General features: G+C 47.9%; 1 protein-coding gene across 4 annotated transcripts in view; it reads right to left on the minus strand.

The window, feature by feature from the left end:
• The window catches only part of DOP1B (DOP1 leucine zipper like protein B), a 735954-nt gene that overhangs the window by 286466 nt on the left and 428405 nt on the right, over positions 1-21083 (minus strand). For all 4 annotated transcript variants that reach the window (XM_078656883.1, XM_078656881.1, XM_078656882.1 and 1 more), the window contains exons 20-21: positions 13526-13637; positions 5328-5513 (exon numbers count right to left, since the gene is read on the minus strand). In XM_078656883.1, coding sequence (XP_078513009.1) covers positions 5328-5513; positions 13526-13637 — 298 coding nt within the window. The remainder of the gene's footprint in view (positions 1-5327; positions 5514-13525; positions 13638-21083) is intronic.

The following is a 21083-nucleotide window of genomic DNA, read 5'->3' on the forward strand; positions in this document are numbered from 1 at the left end:
TGCTAGCAGTTCTAGATGGTTTGTTATGTTATGTTAAAATGTACTTGTCAAGCGCACGTTCACCAAACGGTTTTTGGGCGTTGGAGTGGAGGTAATGCAGCATCGCAGGGGAAGCCTAATTGACATATGCCTGAGAAAACCACCATGTCTTCAGCTGATTCCTGAAAGGTGCATAGAGGGTGACCGACCTCAGCTCCACGGGGAGAGCAAATTCCAAAACTGAGGAGCTAAGAGTGCAAAACGGGAGCCACCATGTTTTTTTGCGTTTAAACGTAGGAGTGACTAATAGGTTCAGATGGGAAGATCGTAGATTACAAGTGGAGACACAGTGTAGAATCTGGGACGAGATGAAGGCTGAACTGTTGCCGTGAAGGGCCTTGAAGATCGTACAGCCCATCTTAAACAAGCCACGCATAGCCACAGGGAGCCAATGGAGGCTTTTCATCAGTGGTCTAACACTGTGCCATTTAGGCTGGTGAAAGATCAGTCTAGCGGCCTGATTCTGGACTAGCTGGAGGCGTCTAAGTTGGAATGCCGGGATGCCTACATAGAGTGAATTGGCATAGTCCAGTTGTGAAATAACCAAGGCCAACGACACCAAGGTCAGAGCTTCTCGAGACAGGAATTTGCTGATCTTCTTAATTCTACGCAACTGGAAAAATCCAGCAGAAACCACCGAGCTAATCTGGGCCTTCATCGATAGGTCATTGCTAACCACTATACCCAAACTTTTGGCTGAGCTAACAGGAAGAGGAGGGTTGCACAGAGTAGAAGGCCAAAGGTTTATGTGGACATGTGTCTGTTGCAGAGTCCACATGCCCTAAATGGTAAGTTTTTGGAGATGAGCTCCCCAACCAGTGAGCGATGCGTCTGCTGTTAGCACGATCTGTGGAACTGGGTCGAGGAATGGCAGCCCCTTGGAAAGGTTTTGTATGTTCCACCATTGCAGAGATTGATGGGTGCGGCCGTCCACCAACACTAGATCTGATAGCTGACCTCAAACCTGGTTCCACTGACGTGCCAAGCATTCCTGTAGGGAACGCATTTGAAGTGTTGCATAAGTAATGATTAAAATGCTAGACGCCATCATTCTAGCAATTGAATGAACACTCGAGCTGATAACGAGTGTTGAGGCTGAAACTGAAAATTAGAGTCTGCATGTTGCGGATTCTGATTGGGTTGGGACATGCTAGAGCTCTTTGTGTATCTATTGTAGCTCCTAGATACAGTTGTGTGTTGGATGGTTGGAGATGAGACTTGGTAAGTTTTACAGTGAACCCAAGGTCGTGAAGCAGTTGGACAGTTTTTTTAGTGTGGCGTAGGCAGCTTTGCTGCGAGCTGGCTTTTATTAGCCAGTCATCTAAGTAAGGGAAGTGGTGAATGTGCTGTCTTCTTAGATGAGCTGCAACTACTGCCAGGCATTTTGTATAAACCCTGGGTGCGGTAGTTACTCCAAATGGGAGAACTTTGAATTGATAATGTTGGCCTTCCACCACATTTGAGGAATTTCCGGTGAGTATGGTGAATGTGAATATTTAGGTCTAAAGATGACAGAAAATCGCCTTGCTGAAGGAGTGGGAGCACCTGTTGAAGTGTGACCATGTGAAAGTGGTCCGACTGAATGTACAGAGTCAGTTCTCTGAGGTTTAGTATAGGCCTGAGGGAGCTGTCCTTTTTTGGAATTAAAAAGTACAGGGAGTATACCCTGGTCCCCTGGTATTGTAATAGGACTGGCTCTATAGAGTGTTTGTCCAGGAGAGAAAGAACATTTTGCCTTAGAAGGGTAAGATGGATGTTCTGGTGACATTGCATGTGATCTTGGAAGAATATTTGGGGGAGTGTCTGTAAGCTCCAGGCAGTAACCATATTGGATAATTTGCAGTACCCACTTGTCTGAAGTGATTGAATTCCAGACAGGTAGGAATTGAGAGACATCCCCCGACAGGGGTGGAATGATCGGGGGTAGCGGAAGGAAGTCACTGTTTGCAGGGGAAGTGAGTGTGGAGTTGCCCCTGCCTCTTCCCTTACTGTTGTTTCCTCTAAAACCTCCACTGAAATAACCTCTTCAAGAGGGGGATTGGTTGTTGCCCTTGTAAGAGAAGAAGGGATTTTCTGTGAATACAGTTCTGGAATCATCCCTGTAAAAGGAGCGGCGAAAAGAAGCCCTAGTGGCAGGTAACTGCAACGCCCCATGGACTTTGCGACCTCTGTGTCTTTTTCGTTTTTTCCAGCGAGGTATCAACCGATGTGCCAAAGAGATGCTCCTTATCAAATGGTTAGTTGAGGATGGAGGTTTGCGTAAGAGTATACTGATGTTCACTGCAAGAGCTGCTGTGTCTGCTGCGTCTAGGGCACTCCTGATGGATGTATTAGTAATAAGTTTACCTTCCTGGATAAGGTCAGTAGCCTTAGATTTGTGTTTGTCAGGTAAATATTGTATGAGTTTTTCTAACTCATCATAATGAGCCCTATCATAACGAGCCAGTAGAGCTTGAGTGTTGGCAATACGCCAATTATTTGATGCCTGTGAAGCCACTCTTTGCCCGACGCATCAATAAGCTTAGACTCCTTATCAGGAGGCGGAGCCTCACCTGTGGTTTGAGAGTTGGCTCTCTTACGAGCATTGGAGACAACAAGAGAGTCTAAGGGTAGCTGGCTTCAAATGTAAACCGGGTCGGTGGGTGCGGGTTTATATTTTTTGTCCACCCTAGGTGTAATTATACTTGCCCGTACAGGATCTTTAAATACCTCATTTGTGTGTTTTAAAAAGCCTTTTAGAATTGGTAAGGTATGAGTGGCTCTTTGAGACGAAGTAAGTGTTTCAAAGAGGAAATCCTCTTCTAAAGGCTCTTTATGGAGCTCCAACTCGTGATATTGGCAGCCCTGTTAAGGAGCTCAATGTTATCGTCAGGTGGGGAGGGTCTGGAGGGATACAAATCAGGGTCATTCTCTGTATTTGGGTCAGTATGGTAATCCTCCCAAGGGTCAGTGTCCTGTGGCCTATCCTGATCTTTGTCCCCATCCCCATCACCCTGTGGGTCAGATGAAAGTGATGGTGAGTTTGAAGGTGTGAAAATCAAATTGGGATCAGTGGGAGAAGGAGGTGGAATGTAAGGAAGAGAAGGGTTAGTACCCACACTCTTCTTTTTAAGAGAAATATGGTAGTCCTCTTGTGGGTCACTCTTCAGTTTTTTTTAGAAAAATGGCATGAATATGTCCTGTTTCAAGGTTGAACACAAGTTTTTCCTGCTTCGGATCCGACGGCGGGGCATCGATCTGAGGCTCTTTAGATGGAGTGTCTTTTTCTTTAGTTGCCGGTTTCGGGGTCAAAGGTTTCGGCTCCAAGCATTTGGTGTGGAAGGTGGAATCTTCGTCAACAATGGTATTGTGACCAACACATGTTTGTGCCGAAGGTGTTGGGTCGGTGCTGGAGTGGGGTTGGCTCGAGCCGGAAGGCTTCTCTTTCTGTTTCAGAGCCGGGCCAGAGGGCGGGGCGTCGGAAACTTTTGTCGGTGCGGACCTTGGCCCAAGGGCAGAGGAGGGACCGTAGCCTTTCTTTTATGTTGTTGAGGGGGCAAAGGGGTATCTTTACTCACGGTACATTGACTCTGAGTAACCTGCTCCTCTTCTTACATGTCGGAGTCAACTTCAGACTGGGAGATAGGTTCTTCCTCCTCGGCTCCTTGAGCTTGATGTTCTGTGTCGGAATCTACGCCAAAGATGTCCAGTACGGAACCGCTTTGGTGTTGTATCTCGTGACGTCGAGCCCGACAGTTACGAAGTGTCTCCTTCGATCGAAACGATCGACATGGGTCGCAGTCTTTCTCGTCGTGTTCTGGGGACAAGCGTAGGTTGCACACTTTGTGGAAGTGGGTGCGTGGAAATTTAGCACAACACCCGGGATGTAACTTGAAGTCAGTCCGTTCCATTGACTGCTAGTACAGTCGACGCGGGTAGGCTTTACGGCCTGCCATGAGTTTCCCCAACAAAGTTTTTTCGAGGTGAAACGATGCGTAACGAATAGGGAACCGCGATCGATAACAATATCGTCGAGGGTAGTGGATTGCGCGTCGAAGGGGTCCGAGAAACTGTGCCGAACCGGAGCACTGCAATACACATCCAAAACCCGAAGGCAGAAAAAAATAATCTAAAGATGGAGTCGAAGCTCATGCACACTATCACCACAAGGAGGAGTCACCTACCTCGTGACTGGCCAGCCTTCTTCACACAAAAACAGAGTGCAAACATCCAGACCCAACACTAGATGGCGATGTATGCATAGCATATGATCTACAGCTCATATGCCTCGAACAGAAGGTTTTGCCCATATGGCTGACACCAATATGACCATTATCGAGGCTGTAATGCAATATAAAAGCAGAGTATCATATGAGAGCAGATGGGTAATGCAGGCTGCTTAATAGTCTTAGAAACATCATTTATGTATCTTCCACCTAGTGTACTGCAGACCTGCCAACTTGCACAGTGCCACCGCGTTCACACGATATCGGCTCCTTTTACAAGGCCACCCGGTGAGGAGCCGATGTATGGTGGGCACACAATTAGCTGGAAATCCCTGCAGGGGGCAGGTTTCCAGCTAATTGGTTGGAGATTTAGTTCAGCTGATGTCTAGTCTGAGGTGTGAAACTTCCCCAGGACATCAGCGGCTGCCCCAAAACCTTTTTGTTTTTGATAGGGAGGTGGGGGAAGGGGAGGCATTGTGGGAGGAGGGGGAGCTTTAGATTTAGAAGTGTCTTGGGCTGTGCTCGGCACTAAGCCTCCCCATTCTTGGTCACGCCCCCTCTGCACACAGTGAGAAAAATTCAGACATTGGCAGGTCTGGTACTATTTTAGGAACAAGTCTAAAACTTTGATTTTTTTTAAATAGCATTTGAATGTGTTTTATATGTTTACTGTTGATTTTATGTATTTGTATTTAACATGAATTTTATTTTCACTTTTTGGGTCACCAAAGTTTCTAACACAGAGAGTTACTATTTATTGAGGCTTGTGAGGAATCAGCACCTCCATCAGGAGGACAGCACCCTAGGCACCAGTGTTTCCCACAGGAGGGGAGGCTGTCACGTGCCTCAGTGGTCTGCTGCCGTGGTCATCACATTTTGTAGGGACTCCATCCATTCACACATACACGCACTGCAAACAAGACTAATAGGATGATATAAAATCAGAATATGGCATCTTCATTTATGAGGTAGGATATCTATAGCCTTATATTTCTTTACACGTTCTCAATGTCATAATCTCATTATAAACTGTATTGATATTAAATAGGCCAAGCGGGAGATGCCCTTGCATTTTCTTCCTACTTTGGTTGCTTTGAAGTAAACAGAAGACGATCCCTTTACGGTTCCAAGGAGGTCTGTAGGTCTTTTCTGAACTTCTTCTTTCCGTATTACACCCCAGAGAAGTGCCATGGTGTGAACAATTCGAGGGAGCTCTTCCAAAATGGCGTTCCTTGCATTTTTTAGATTTGCAGGATCAATCAGGGACGACTATGGAATAAACAAAGCAACAATTAAAAGACCCAAATTAACAAAGTTAACAACGTAAAACTCAAGTCATAAATTCACAATTCTGAATGATATACTACTGCAATACAGCACAAGTTATTCGAAATAGGACATAGTGATCTGGATTAACAATAGTGGGTACACATACTGGCAATTCACAAAGGGGCTTGCTGGCCGAGGGAATGGGCTGGCTTTGGGTATAGGGGCTGCCTAAAACTGAATCTTAATGTTAGATGTGGGAGGACACTAGAATTACTGTAGTACACTTCCCACATGCACCCTCAGTGCTCAAATTTAATGTGTCCAGAGTCATTGGCCATCTTGAAAATGCCCAAACTGGATAGGATTAGCCCCAGGAAGCTTCACCCCATTGATTAGGGCATTGTCCCCTAGGTTCATTCCCACCCACTAGCTCATGCCAAGCATAAACATGGCACCTCCAAGCACCCACTTCGGAAGATCAGCAGAGGACAGAACCTGCTGTCTGAGACCTGAGAAGGGCATAGAGGGGTAGATTTACTCTCCCTCTTGTACCCAGGACAAAAAGGTGGACTCCAAGGGTCAAAAGACTGACCACCTGCTACGGCTACAAGAAACTACAAGAAGTGATTTTCTGCACCTGGCCAGCTGACCCTCTGAGTCTGTAAGCCAACTATTGGCCTCGGCCTGCCACCCTCTGAGTCTGTAAGTGCCTCCCCTGAGGTCTTGGGGGGCTTTAGAAGCGCATTCCTTTGGTGGATGGGACTTAAAAGACTAAAGTCAGAAGGTAAAATCTTTGACCATGACGACAGTGAAGTGCCTTGGAGAGTTGATATGGTCTGCATCACCAAAGACATGATGCGTAGCTTTGTGATAGGGGATGACAGAGACAAGTGCTTTGGGGCCTATGAGGTGGCCTTGTGTGTGCCAAAGATGGACCGCTGACCTAGCTTGTGGAAGCACATGCCTACTACAATAAGGGATACCTTATTGGCCCTGGAAAAAGATGACAGGATGAGAAATGCCCCCAGGAAGAAAGTCCTTGTTTTGAGGTTTGGTCTAACTCTAGAGAAGTTTCGCCTGAAGTTCAGGATAGCCAGAAACAGTCACATCAGTCATGGATAGCCTTTGTGGATTCATCATGCTAGGCACAGGATGGTTGGGTGAAGGGGACCAAAGTAAGTGAGTATGATGGAATTTACAATTTAATATTGAAAAGAGCACATGTTTAGTCATTGTTTTGCAGAGTTGTACCAACACATTATTGATTCTAAACTCACTGTACCCAGAGAGCTTGGAAAGAAGACTGACATCTGGATTAGTAGCAGTCTCAACAGGGAGGGGGGAAGACCAGGATGAAACAGAGACATTTCCCAAATGTTCCCAAAAGAGTTTTGAGGGAAAGGATTCCCATACACCTTCAGACCACATAGGGGAGGGTCTGATTGGAAGAAGCTCAGGGTGCTATTTTTCGCACCCATGTGTTGTTATGACTGTTACCAGTTTGGGCACAAACCAGAGGATTCCGTCTGTACCAAGAACCCCTCAACAAGAGGACAGCTCTCCATAAAGGGTGGCATTGTATTCTTGGGGCAAGGTTGTCCCTAGCAGGAGAGGGTAGAGTATGCAACAGTGTCCCTTAGTTGGGAAGTGGATGCCGAAGGTAAGCTGTTGATCCCTGAGGGTGGGAGTCCCTACTTTCACCAGCTCATAGAGAACTGGGTCCCAATCACTTTTCTGAGGGTTATCTGTGCCATCAAGACCATGGTGTTAGAAAAGCTGGTTATGTCAGAGTAGTATCTGCCAGGACAGGTATGTAGGGTAACCCATGGGCAGGATGTTTTTCTACCCTACAGCCCTGATATCACTCGATTGACGGGTGGGGGGATGGGGGTGTGCCCAGAGGAGGGTCATTGTCCCCAGATGGCCATTGACTACATCCGTGGCATGGAAGTTCGACCAATGAGAGAAGAGCTGGGAGGGGTGGTCGCACCAGGTGCCCCAACCTCTCAGATTCCTGGGGGTACTGTCTTTGGACAGAGGATACAGAAGTCCAGATGGGAAGCAGAGGGTAGGAGGTGGAGGCAATCCATAGTGGGAGGACAAATAGGTCAGGAGTTACCTGCTCTGAGAAAAAAAACTCCCAAAGACTGACCCTGGTAAGGCCATGTTTGACTTGAAGGGGATGCTTGTGCTCCCACAGAGACACAGGAAAGGAGACCTGCCCCAGACAGACATCGAAATGACACAGACAAAGCGTGTCACCTTTGAGGAGGGTAAGTAAGTTGTTCATCTGAAAGAGACCATTAGTTATAGATTCCTTACCTTAGAATAGATACTCCAGCAATGCCAACCCAAGAGGTGAGTCTGCGAACTAAGTTCACACCAGAAAGTCCTGGAGAACAGAACAGCCAAAAAAAACATCTCTCCGGGCTTGGCTGTTCAGGCAGAAATGTTTTATGAACGTGTGCAGGGATGCCCATGTGACTGCCTGGCCCCATGTGACTGCCTGGCAGAAGTCAATTAGCGGTAGCTACACGTCTCAAAGGAGTAGAGGCTGCTGTCGCCCTGGTCGAGTGGGTGCGCAGTCCTAATGAAGGTTCCTTTTCGCCAAAGAAAAGCACATTTTTATGCATAGGACAACCCACTGAAATATGGTACGTTTGTGCACGGCCCGACCTTCCTTGGCGCCCACATAACCCACGAAGAGTTGATTGACCACCCGGAAATCTTTAGTGCAGTCAAGGGAGAAGGACAGCGCAAGTTTTGACCCAGACGGTAAATGTACAGGAATTTATATAGCGCAAATCACCAAGCGGTTTCTAAGCGCTTGCTTAGGGAACCCGTCCTGGTATTCCCCTGTGAGATAACCCCGGCAGGGTATCCGCAAGGTGAAAGCCAGGCATCCCGCCGCGAGGGGCCGTTGTGGAGATTAAGCAAGCTATTGCCCAGAGTTGCAGAGTGTGAACCCGTGAATCGAGTAGGCACAGGAGCGAGAATTGTCGAGTCCATGGACATTTTAGGACTCAAGACCCCGCCGAGCCGGGAATTGAACCCTGGTCCTGGGCTGACCTCTGCTTCCAGGTCTGCCTCCTCTAACCAGTGAGCCACACTTCTCCACGGTGGAGTCTCTCCTCCTCTTTGGAAGGGTGCACAGGCAGAAAGAAAGCAGGCAATGTGATGGTCTGACCTATGTGGAAAGAAGTAACCACTTTGGGCAGAAAAGAGGGCCAAGTGCGAAGGACCACCTTGTCCAGATGAACTGCAAGAAAAGGAGGCTGAGAGGAAAGAGCCTGAAGCTCACTCACCCCGCAAGAACATATGATGGCAAGCAGGAAAGCGGTTTTCAAGGTAAGAAGACGAAGAGGATGATTATGTAGTGGCTCGAAGGGTAAGTAAGAACAATATTCAAGTCCCACTGGGGCATTACAAAAGGAGAAGGAGGAAAGAGATGAGTAATGCCCTTTAGAAATCTATTTACAATTGGGGACTTGAAAAGAGAAGGCTGATCAGGAAGGCGCAGAAAGGCAGAGATGGCCGAAAGTTAGCCTTTAAGAGTGCCCAGAGCAGAGCCCTGCTGGGCCAAAGATAGAATGAAGAGGAGAACCTCGGAAAGAGGGGCAGAAAGACGATTCACCGTCTTTGCTGTGCACCAGGCCACAAATTTGTTCTATCTACAGGCGTATTTTGTTTTAGTGGAGGGCCATCTGGCTGCCAAGATGACTTAACAGGCTTCTGTAGGAAGGTCAAAAGCTGTCAACTGTTGCAGCTCAATCTCCAAGCAAGAAGGTGCAGGTTGGACAGGTTTGGGTGGAGGACCGTCCCCTGCAGCTGCGACAGAAGATCCTCCCGAAGAGGCAGTCGGATCGATGGCCATGCTCAAGAGCTCGGGTACCAGACTATTTGTGCCCAGTCTGGGGCCACAAGAATGACTTGGGCCCGGTAGCGCTTGATCTTTTTCAGCACTCTGGGTAGAAGTGGTACAGGTAGAAAGGCATACAGGAGGCCGCAATTCCACTTGCGATGGAAAGCATCTCCAAGCGAGTGCTGCCTTGGAAACTCCAACGCGCAAAACTGCTGACATTGCGCGTTCTCTTTGGTGGCGAACAGATCCAACAAAAGCTCTCCCCACTGTGGGAAGAGACCTTGCACTTACTCAGAGTGAAGACGCCATTCGTGATACAACATGCACCGGCGGCTGAGTTTGTCTGCCCTGGTGTTTCAGGGAACATGTCGGTGTTGAACCACCAGAGATATGCCCTGATGTTCCAGTCATGTACAAAGGCGAAGAGCCTCTTGACATAGGGTCCATGACCCCACCCCGCCCTATTTGTTTCAGTACTACATGGCGGTGATGTTTACTGTGAACACCTGCACTACTTTTTCTTTGACAGAAGGAAGGAATGCCTTCAGTGCAAGCTCCAAAAGGTTGATATGGAGACAAGACTACACTAGAGACCCCTGATCCCTGATCTCAGCCTCTCCCAGGTGGCCGTCCCATCCCAAGAGTGACGCATCCGTCACTACTGTGAACTCTGGTTGGGGAAGGGAGAGGGATCTGCCGCTGACCCAATCCTGGTTTGCGAGCCACCACCGCAAATGACGTGCAGTCCCTTCCGAGATCTGGACAATATCTGAAAGATTCCCCTGATGCTGCGCCCACTGGAACTTCAGGTCCCACTGCAGAGCCCGCATATGGCACCTGGCATGATCCACCAGCAGGATGCAGGATGCCATGAGGCCCTGCAGCCTCAGTGTCATTCTCGCCGAAACCCGGGATAGAAGCTGTAACATCAGTATCATAGCCAGAATATCCCGGGCTCGCTGCTCAGGACGATAAGCCCGAAACTGTGCTGTATCCAGAACTGCTCAGATGAAAAGGAGCTTATGAGAGGGAGTCAGGTGTGACTTCGGCATGTTGATAGTGAACCACAGCAAAGTGCAGGAGGTCCGGCGTAGTCTGGAGGTGGGAGACAACTGCTTGGGGTGAGCTGCCTTCAACTTTCAGGGGGGACATGGTCTGGGGAGGTATCGAAAGAACTGGCATCACCCAGTTCCTCTTGCCAGTCTGGCACCTCAAGCTAATCAGCTAATGGGTCTCCAGACCCCTCCCAGTCCTCCACACCATCATCTGGCTGCTATCAAGGCAATAGGGAACGCCAGGGATGAACAGCAGTACAAAAGTATCCTACGCCACCGGTACTGATGTCGGTCCGGCACCGGGTCCAAGTCGGGGGTGAGACTGGGGTCAACGTCGATTGGGGTTACAACCAGCGACGGGGTGTAGTCACTGGAATTGGCGCTGGGGAAGGTAACGTGAGGTCGAACGGTGCCGATCTGGATCCCGGCCTGGATCCTATGGGGCCCTCTGGCCCCAGAGCCGCTGGCATCGATGGCCCAGGGCTCCCAGCCGAGTCCGTGGGGCCTGAAGGGGCACCTGCGGAGTTAGGCTCCCCCACAAATGATATAAAGTGCCCCGTAAAAGGTTCGAAACTGGTCTGGGTAGCTCCGGCTCCGGGAAAAGCAGGGAAGCACGGAGCCGTCCCAGAAGCAGGCTCCGAAAACGGAGCTGGAGAGCGACTACGCTCCGGGTCTGGTGACGGCAGACGGACGGGGAGAAGGCGGAGAGCGGCAATGCTTCTTCGCCTTCTTGTGCTTCTACTTACCCGAGGAGTGCGAAGACTTCCTCTCAACTTGGACCTCAAAGGACGCTGAGTGGAGCGGACTTGTGGGCCTCCAAGAGCTTTCGGGACCGTTCCCGCAAAGAGTTCGGATTCATGATCCGGCAGTCGGAGCACAACTTCGGGTCGTGGTCGCGCTCCAAGCATCAGAGGCACATGAGCTGCGAATCCTTGATGGATATCAATTTGTGACATGAGTCACAAGGCTTGAAGCAGGTCCAACTATGGGACATCCCTCGTGCTACCAGGAGTCGAATGACTCAAAAAAGAAATTGACAAAAGTAAAAAAAAAGTTCAGTCCAGAAATAACTAAAGTGCAAGCTCCCTCCGGATCTGTGCTGGCTGGCGCGAAAAAAGAAAGAACTGACATCAGCGAGCAGGGGCAGCGTCTAAGTAGACACCACAATGTCATCCCGGCGACCACAACGCTGAATGTGTAGTCGACCGACACCACCTACCGATGTGCAGGGGTACTGCTACAGAAAAATGCCCCGGATCCAGTCTGATGCCTGAGGGTAATTCTAAGGTAAGGAATCTATAACTAATGGTCTCTTTCAGAGAGAATGTTTCACTATAATGGCGAGCCCTCAGCCTTTTCTACCCACTCTATCTCTTCGGATGATATGACAATCAGGGGGAAGAGCCTGGACGATCTCTATTCCGGATTCCTCATGAAGCCATGTTTCTGTAAGACAAACAATGTCTGGTTCATGATCATCCAAGGGCCAATCCCTGAATGCAGGACTAGAAGGAATACTATAGGGGCAGTACTTACAGGTACTAATTTAGAGTCACACATTGAGTGTCTACAGTTGGCACTGATCGTCCCTCTAGCTTTAAGCAGAAAGTCCCTGGGATATTCTCTGGTGGGAGGGTTGAGGGTGCAGGGTCCCTGGCACGAGGTCCCAGTTGAGTGCATTCAGTGCGCCAACGGTGCGTTTCCTGCTCGCCCTGCCATTTTTATGTCTGGGCCGGGATTCTAACCACTGGAGCATTAACCAAAAAATGCCTCTGTATGATAGGTATTAAAAGGTGCACAGTGCTACTGCGGTCCCACCAATCCCCCCTCACAATTAGCAATCAGAATTCCCTAACACAGTTTAAAAGTATTTAAAATGTCCACAAACAGTTTTTAAAAGAGAGAAAATCACCACCTCAAAGAGGCGCCTTATCGGCAATCATCTCACGGGGCAGTCTCTCCTTCTTTAGGGAAGCCCTCTATCCTAAGTGGACAAGGGGAGGTTATTTTCTGGGAAAAGCTGGGCTCATTAGTTCTGGAGGCTATGGGATTCACAGTTCCAAACTGAAAAGGCTACACGCATCCATCCGAGTATTTTATTCACCAGAAACATAATTTCTTCAACTGTGATAATATTATTTTTTTTGTTTTTTAAAGTGCTCTAGAAGTGGGAATCGGGATGTGGGTTATTTTCATATATTTTGAGGGTGTCCTAGAATGTAACATTTCTGGGATAAACGTATTTTTTTATTTCTGGAATTTGCGTTTAAGTACAGCTGGATGACGCATTAATATAGGTTGGTGTTAATGTGGCCATCTGGGCACTTGACTGCCTCCATAAAACTTGCACGGCTGACAGCAGCTCAGGAATAAAATGGTGTGAGCAAGAGGATATCTCTGCATGGATGGCACAAATAAGGTTCAAGATCACAACATAAATTATGTTAACTATTATCTTAGGAAGACTATTGGGTGATCCATGGCAGCGGATTGAACCTCTCTAAGGTAATGCATACCTATTCCACTAAAAGACAAATATGTGGTACATGGCTTGGCTGTTAAATTGACTGATCAGTGCATGCTGGGCTTTACTCCAAGGTTGCTCTGTGAGCTATGACAGGTGAACTTGGTATTTGTCCGACTTTTGACTATGATGAAAGCCTGGAGGGACAAATTCTGTCACTGGTCATTTCATACTTTTGAATTAATGGCCTAATCACTGATGTGATGATCAAATAATTCCATCCATCTGTTTTTGATTCTCTCATTGACACCCACAACTAGGATGAATATACATAATGCGGGTCCAGTAGCTCGCTACACAACAGGTCCCAACCTACACCTAACAGACAAGGCTGAAAATCTTCTGGGGTTACTTTGCCTAGGGGTCATGGTGTCGCGATTTTGGCCTGACTATTCCTTTTAGTTTGCGGTCAACGTTGATTTGTCTATGGTTGGTCCAGTGTGTAATTACAGTGATAAAAAACACGATGGGGTGGAGGATAAGTCCTGTTGTTTCTCAAACAAAACATAAAAACAAACGTGATAAAGTAGAATATTGACAACTGATGAACACAGGACTACAAAAATTAAACCTTTTTGTTCTGCATGCGATGCTCCAAAAGGCAGAAATGACTGATGGTTGTGAGGCCTTCCAATAGAGTCAGAGGATAATCAGGTGAAATATTTTCCCTTTTTGATGTCGTGCTGTTAGGAGAGAATGAAGCAAATAAATATTTCAGTTTAAAGAAACATATTCTTCTCAAGAAATGTATGGTGACTCTCCTAGTGTGCCTATTGCAGAGGATTCAATGGTAACTTCACAACACTAAAAAACAAGATATAAATTCAGTAATCAGTTATTACTGATCACAAAAAGACTTATGTTGGCAATGATATGCATCATACTCTATGAACATCGTTAATATTCAGATACAATGCGGTTGTTATCAATTTCTGGTCATTATTACATGTGGCGTATGCTTGTTATTTGGTCCGCATGCTGCAGTGTAGGGTTAAGATGAGAGGTTACACACAGTCAGAGTGACTTAACAGGTGATAACATGATTCACATTGGTTTCAATTGATTTGAGGATTGTATGATAGACAATAATGGCCAATGCCCCACATTGTAATTGCCCGTCTCCTACCTCTTTATTTACTTAATTTCATTTATTGAGCACGCATAATCAATGTAGGGCCAGATGAACGACGGCCAAAATAGGGTTCGCAAACCCGTTTGCGCATGCTAAAATGGTCGTACATCTGGCCCATTATGATTGTGGAACCAATTTCTCCATAATAATTTTATCTTTCAAGGGAATGATGCCCAGATAAGGATATCATGAGTGGGTTTACAACACCACTGAGATTTAGTACAAGAACTGCACATGTGATAATGGAAGTCTCATTATATATAAAGTACAGTGGCTACTAAAAGTAATGAGCTCAGTGGCCTAGTTAGATACAGTCAATACTTCTCTGATGAACCGACAAATCATCAAATGTCCTTGTCTACTTGTCAATGCAATTTGACACATTAAGTGTCAATTAATATAATTCAGTAGCCATTTTTGATATACACTGAAATCAAATCAGGTGTGAAATTTAATTTTCATAAGACACCCTTTGAAATAGGTCATTAGTTGGAAGGAGACGGTGCATCGGGTTTTTAAATGTTCACAGATTAGGGACGTGTAGGTTAAGTTGCAATTTGTGAGGGGACATGCATCAATTCTGGGGGAAAAGCCACTTACTTTTGATTTTTAATGTTCACTGAGCATAGCGCTGTTTATGCCCTGAAAGTGGTTTCATTTTTTAATTCAAACTAATTATAGTTTTAAGTCAGGGCAAGTGAGGGATTTGCAGTGTTGGGAAGAATAAATACATTTCTCTGGATCAGGGAGGAATCCTTCAAGCCAGGATTTTCTTTTTAAACAAGTATGTGCCTACTGTTTTCGATGCAGTGATTCCCTGCCGATACAACAGGAATGCAATGCAAATAATTAAGTAATTCCTGTTGGACCAGGCCCAGTTAGTCAAACTCTGTCCCTATTATTCGAGAAAGGCCTCGTGGAATTTTGTTTACCATAAGACTTTGCACTGCTCCCTGTTCTAGGTCTAGACTACCACTCTCCATTGCTTATATCCAAACACTGGATGGACAGCTCCAGTTTCATTAAACTGAGAATCAGTTGAGCGTACCCTTTCCATTGTATTACCAGTGGTGAAGAATCAATGGCTCTGGCTTAACCCGACAAAAAAAAAACTAATTATGGAAGTTATTAAAGCAGGTCAGAAGCGAGAAGGTTGATTTCATTGTTTGGTTATTGGTCTTAGGAAAAAGCTAATCCACTGATAAGAGTACAAATAATACACATCCACCACATGGCAATATACATACGGGAAGGAGGCTTGTAAGGCACTCGGGCAACTCACAATGCAGCGTATATAGCAGGAGCCTGACACACAAGGGTAGCGCTATACAGTTATGGAGTTCAAGGGTTCAGATCTCTGTGGGCTCAGCTGGGGCAAGGTTAGCATCATGCTGTCATGTTAGGAAAAATAACAGCAGGTAGAACATGAGCCAATCATGAACAGTCAATAAGAAGAGGCAAATGTCACCTGACACCAATGCTGTGAGACCACAGTTTATGCTGTAGTAGTTTGCAGATGGGCTTTTAGCGGGACCCAAATGTTCTGGAGTCCGGACAAGGGGGGAGGGCATGAGCTCTGCAAGCAGGTCGAGTTGATCATTGCTATTTATAAGAGAGTCTTGTGGCAAGCGACCTGTGGGCTCTCTCAAACACCAGAAGGCGCAAGAAGGCCTGCAAGCCAAATACCGACAGCAATAGACGCTACATATAATCTTCCATTTCGTCTGTATTGGTAGACTGGGACCCTAAAATATGAATGTTATTGTGGTGCTATCTTGACTCTAAGTAGCGATAACATGCAGTACTTTTTCTATATTCAGCAGTGTTTCTCCTCTCGTAGTTGTTCTCCGCAGCTGAGATTCTCTGCTCCGCTTCCGTTAGCTTGCTATTGTGATTTTCTAGTTTGTGAGAGATTGAGGTCATTCGAGCGTTAAGAGTGTCCATCTTGCCGCTTATAGACCTTAAACTTTCCTGCATGGCTTCAAGCAGTGATTTCATATCAACATCATGTTCTGATTATGAATTACCATCTGCTGCTGTTGCTCTCAGACCACGTCTGATAACCCCATTTTGTAAAGAGGGTGGAATCAAAAAGATGGGCCAGCCAAGGAGGGAGGGGGGATAGTTATGTTGGGGAGTAAGTTCTGAATAAATGCACCAGAAATAATGGCAGGGTGTTTTATGTACCGGACTGAAGATGCACAATGCCTATGACTGTAGATGATGTATTTGAAAACCAATAAAATCTGGTTGTAAAAAAAAAAAAAAAATCAAAAAGATGGGCCAGCGCTATCCATCAAGGTGGCGGGAAGCCATGTGTGGGCCAAAAACTAGTATGTCACTGAATGAGAGTGCATGGCATCCAAACCGAAAGGAGGCCACTGGGTGGCATTATTGAGGTGCCTCTGCGGGTTGATGTCAATGCACGGGGCTCCACTGCTCTCAGTTATCATAGTTTGAGCATGCCCACACAGTTCCCTTATTGGGGTGGGTTTGCATGGAAATGCTGGTATTTTTGAGTGATCCGCAACTTGAAATCGAGTCCCGCCTACCCGCTATGAATGTTCAGAATCTGAGGTGGGGCACAAGCAGACTCGATCGCCTCAGTAGCGCTCATGCTTGTCCTTGTTTTTTAGAGGAGGAGCAAGGGTGAACCGCTTATCCAAGCCAGCACAATTTCTTCACCAGTGTCTCAACTCTGTTGTGTCCAACCTGCAACCTGCCATGTGGATCAAGGGGCTGTTTGGTGGGCGTTATTATCTGCAATATTCTATAATAAACTGCAGCTCACTCTAACAGTTTATATGCTAGTTATAATGCCCACTGTGCACTACATCTCAATAAAGTAGGGCATTCTTAGTACAAGGTCCACTGGAGTCTAAAGGCCTCAATCCTATAGATGTTGCTGAGCAGTTTGTGGGCTGTTAGCAGCTATTTGTTCGAGGCTCCTACCTCCTCTCCCAAGGCTGTGCAACCGTGGAGGGTCTGACCTTCTCTTGCGCCTTGGGCCACATATCATCAGAGAGCGCCGGCCTGTGCTTCGATTACTCCTGATCACTACACAGGCCAGGAACATCTCGTCGTTGCAAGATAGCAGCACTATCCTCACAGTTCGCAAAATAATGCCAAGCCAAACACTGGCTACAAATTGTGTTCTTTATGCAAGAAATGGCTCCAGGATATGACTGAATGGCTTCTAGAGGAAGAACTAACGATGCAACTGGTCCGTACAGACAATAATGTGTTTGACAATTGAATGTAATGAAGGGGAATGTATGGGAAGTTGATTGTGGGAGAGAATGAGGTGGAAACAAATAACAGTGAAGGATAAAATCGTCCTTGTGAAAAGGAGGTAAGGAGAGGACGATGAATGTAGTATAGAACAAACCATATAAATAACTCCAAACTAAGTGATATAAATGTCCTACGAATGTAATTCTAGACTTTGTTCCACAAGTATATAAAGAATATTCAACACTGCTCAGTAGTGTTATGTCGACTGTTTTGTTTGTTGTTCTTTTTCTCTTTTTTGTATGATACGGTTTAACTTCACACAAAATGTTTGGTTTAGAAATTAATAAAAACGTATTGAAATAAGACTTTCCTTCAATGAAAAGATGAGTACTGGACTGGATATTGGATTTACAGTGTTTCTTGGTTGACATTTGAGCGCTGAGGTTAAGCACCTCACATGGAAGCCTGTGAAAGCTCACCCTTTTCACCCTGAGAGTCAAGTATGGAAGGGGTTGTATGTGGACCATAATAGACAGGCCCCAAGATACCGGGGACAAACTACTCCAACCCCCACGGTGGGAGACCTATAACCCGCCTGCTCTGTTGCCTCCCTCAATGGTGTCTCATCAATCAACCAATGAATCAGGGAATTTTAAAGCGCGCTCCTCACCCGTGAGGGTCTCAAGGCACTGGAGAGGGGGGGAGGGGGATGGGTGGGGGTTGCAGCTTCGAGTCAGCCGAAAAGCCAGGTCTTGAGGCTCTTGCTGAAGGTGTGCAGAGTGGGGGAGCATATGATATTGACCTGGAGCTCGTTCCAGGCCTGAGTCACGATGTAGGAGAAGGCTCTTCCACCCGCTCTGATTCTGCTTATGGGCGGGGTATCTGCTAGGGCGATGTCGGCAGAGTGGAGGTTTCTTTTGGGTACATGGAAGGTGACTCTTTAATTGAGGTATTTGGGTCCGGTATTGTGGAGGGATTTGTAGGCGTGTGTGAGTAGCTTGAAGGCTACTCTCTTCTCGATGGGGAGCCAGTGGAGGTCTCGCAGGTGTTGGGTGATGTGCTCATGTCGTGGGATGCCTAGGAAGAGTCTTGCTGTGGTGTTGTGGATGGTCTGGAGTTTGCGTAGCAGGGATTTGTTGATTCTAGCGTAGAGGGCGTTTCCGTAGTCCAGTCTGCTTGTTATGAGTGCGTAGGTAACAGTGTTTCTGGCTTTGGGGGGGATCCACTTGAAGGTCTTGCGGAGGGTGTTGAAGCAGGTGGAGGCAATGGCGCTGATCTGGAGCCAAGGTGAGGGAGGAGTCGAGTATGATGCAGAGGTTACGGTGCGTGGTACGTGGGGGTGGGGGCGTATTCCAAGGGCGGTGGGTCACCAGGTGTTGTCCCAAGCTGAGGGGGTGGGTCCAAGGATGAGGACTTCTATCTTCTCGGAGTTGAGCTTCAGACAGCTGCTGCTCATCCAAGCTGCGACGTCTTTCATTCCTTCCTGGAAGCTGAGTCTGGTGGTTTATGGGTCCTTCGTGAGGGAGAGGAGGAGCTGGGTGTTGTCGGCATAGGACACTATGCTGAGTCCATGCTGTCTGACGATGGCGGCGAGGGGGGCCATGTAGATGTTGAAGAGCGAGGGACTAAACTATGATCCTTTGGGTACTCCAAAGTTGATCTCTGTGGGTTCGGAGAGGAATGCCAGGAGTCTGATCTTTTGGGTAGTCTTGGTGCTGTGGTTACTGCGGAATCCGGATTGGGAAGAGTCGAAGATGCTGTTTTCGTCTATGAAGTTTGTCAGTTGGGCGTTGACGATGTTCTTGGTGACTTTGGCTGTGAAGGGAAGGAGAGAGATGGGTCGGTACTTTTTCAGGTCCGTCTGGTCTGCAGATGGTTTCTTGAGGAGGGGCTTGACTTCTGCGTGTTTCCAGTCGTCGGGGAAAGTGCCAGATTCGAAAGCATAAAGGTGCGTCATAGCTCGGGCGCTATGGCGGCGGCACTGGCGAAGACGTGCGACGGGTAGGGGTCCGTAGGGGCTCAAGAGTGAGTGCTCTTCATGGTCGTGGTGGTATCTTCAGTGGTGACCGGGGTCTAGGCGGTGATGGTGGGCTGGCTGTCATCGCTGGAGGGAAGGGTGGTTTCTGGAGTCTGTTCCCTGAAGTTGTCGTAGAGGGCCTTGTTTTCAAGAGGAGGTAGGAGCCGAGCTTGTTGCAGGGTATAACATTTGTGGCTTTGCTGGGGGTTTGGTGAACTGCTGGATGATGCAGAAGAGTTCCTTTGAGTTGCTGGAGTTGGTGAGGATTTTGCTCCGGATGAAGGTCCTCTAGGTGGATCTTATGAGTTGGTGGTATTCTGCCATGGGGTTCTTGTAGGTTGTCTGGTCTTCTGTGGTTTTGCGGTTCCTCCATCATTTTTTGAGATGTCTGCAGGAGCGTCTGGCTTCTTGGAGGTTGGTAGTGAACCAGGTGGCCTTCAAGGGACGTTGTCTGTCGGGTGTGGAGGGGTGCGAGCTTGTCTGCGCAGTTGGTGATTCAGCAGTGTAGTTTCTTCGCTGCAGAGTTGGTGTCGGTCAAGTCGGGGGTGACCTTGCTCCAGTTCCTTCGTGGTGGGCGTGGAGTGGGTTAGTGAGCGGTGGCAGTGTTGAAAGAGAAATACACACAGTGGTGGTCCGTCTAGAGGGGCTGCGTGGTGTGGCTGAGGCAAATGTTATTCCCTCCTGCGAAGATGGGGTCGCGGGTGTGTCCTGCCTTGTGGGTAGGGGTGGTGACAAGCTGCTTCAGGTCAATGTTGGCAAGGTTGTCCAGGAGGGCGGTGGAGTTGGGGGTCGCTGAGGTTGTTGAGGTGGAAGCTCCGGTCTCCAAGCAGTATATAGTCCATGGAGGCGATGGCATGGGGTGCGATGACGTCACCGATGGTCAAGGTGAGCGAAGCGCGAGGCACGGGGTCTGTAGGGGAGTGTGCCCCAAAGCATGGTTCTAGGGCTGGTCTGGAAGTGGAGGTGTTCGGTGGTGGTGGGGGGTCGGAGGGAGCTCTTGTGTGTGATGGCAAGTCCTCCTCCTGGGAGGTTGGGGGGTCCTTCCTCTGGATCTGGTATCCGTCAGGGATGGCAGTGGCGATGACGGGGCGGATTAGGCGCTGGCACAGGCTTCCGTGAAGAAGGCGACATCTGGCGCGAGGATGTCGAGGAGATACCAGATCTCTACGGCATATCTGTGCAGTGAGCGCACGTTAAGAAGGATGCACCTCAGGGTTTCGTTGGTGCGGGCATCCGGCGTGGGTGTGGTGGTCACGCCGTTGCTGAGGATGGTGAAGGATTGTTGGCGTGTCAGCAGGAGAACTGTCCATGGGTGGTGTTTGGCGTAGACACCTGGCAGTTGTTGTGCCTTCCGGAGTTGTGTATGAGGAGGGCATCTGAGTCGTAGCGGTGGGCTGTCGGAGAACCAGAGTCCCTGGCGCTATGCGCGGTTGGAGTGCAGACGGCACCCGCCATTAAATAGGGAAGGGGGAGGGAAGCGCAGCTGGGAGGAGGGAGCGGGAACCAGCAGGGGGAGGGGCTGCGGGAGCAGCAGCGGCAGGAAGGAAACTGCCACGTAGAACACAAACAGGAACAACATGAAAGACAGAAAAACAGGCAAAAAGGCACAAAGAGGAAACAAGGCACAATAACAAGACACCAAAGGCCCAATAACAAACCACTAACAAGGACACATCAAACAGGCATAAACACAGAGACAGACAGCAGTGGACCAGCAGAAGACAAGGCTCTCCCACTGGACCACCA

This window comes from Lissotriton helveticus, chromosome 8, assembly GCF_964261635.1.
Source record: "Lissotriton helveticus chromosome 8, aLisHel1.1, whole genome shotgun sequence".
Taxonomy (NCBI): domain Eukaryota; kingdom Metazoa; phylum Chordata; class Amphibia; order Caudata; family Salamandridae; genus Lissotriton; species Lissotriton helveticus.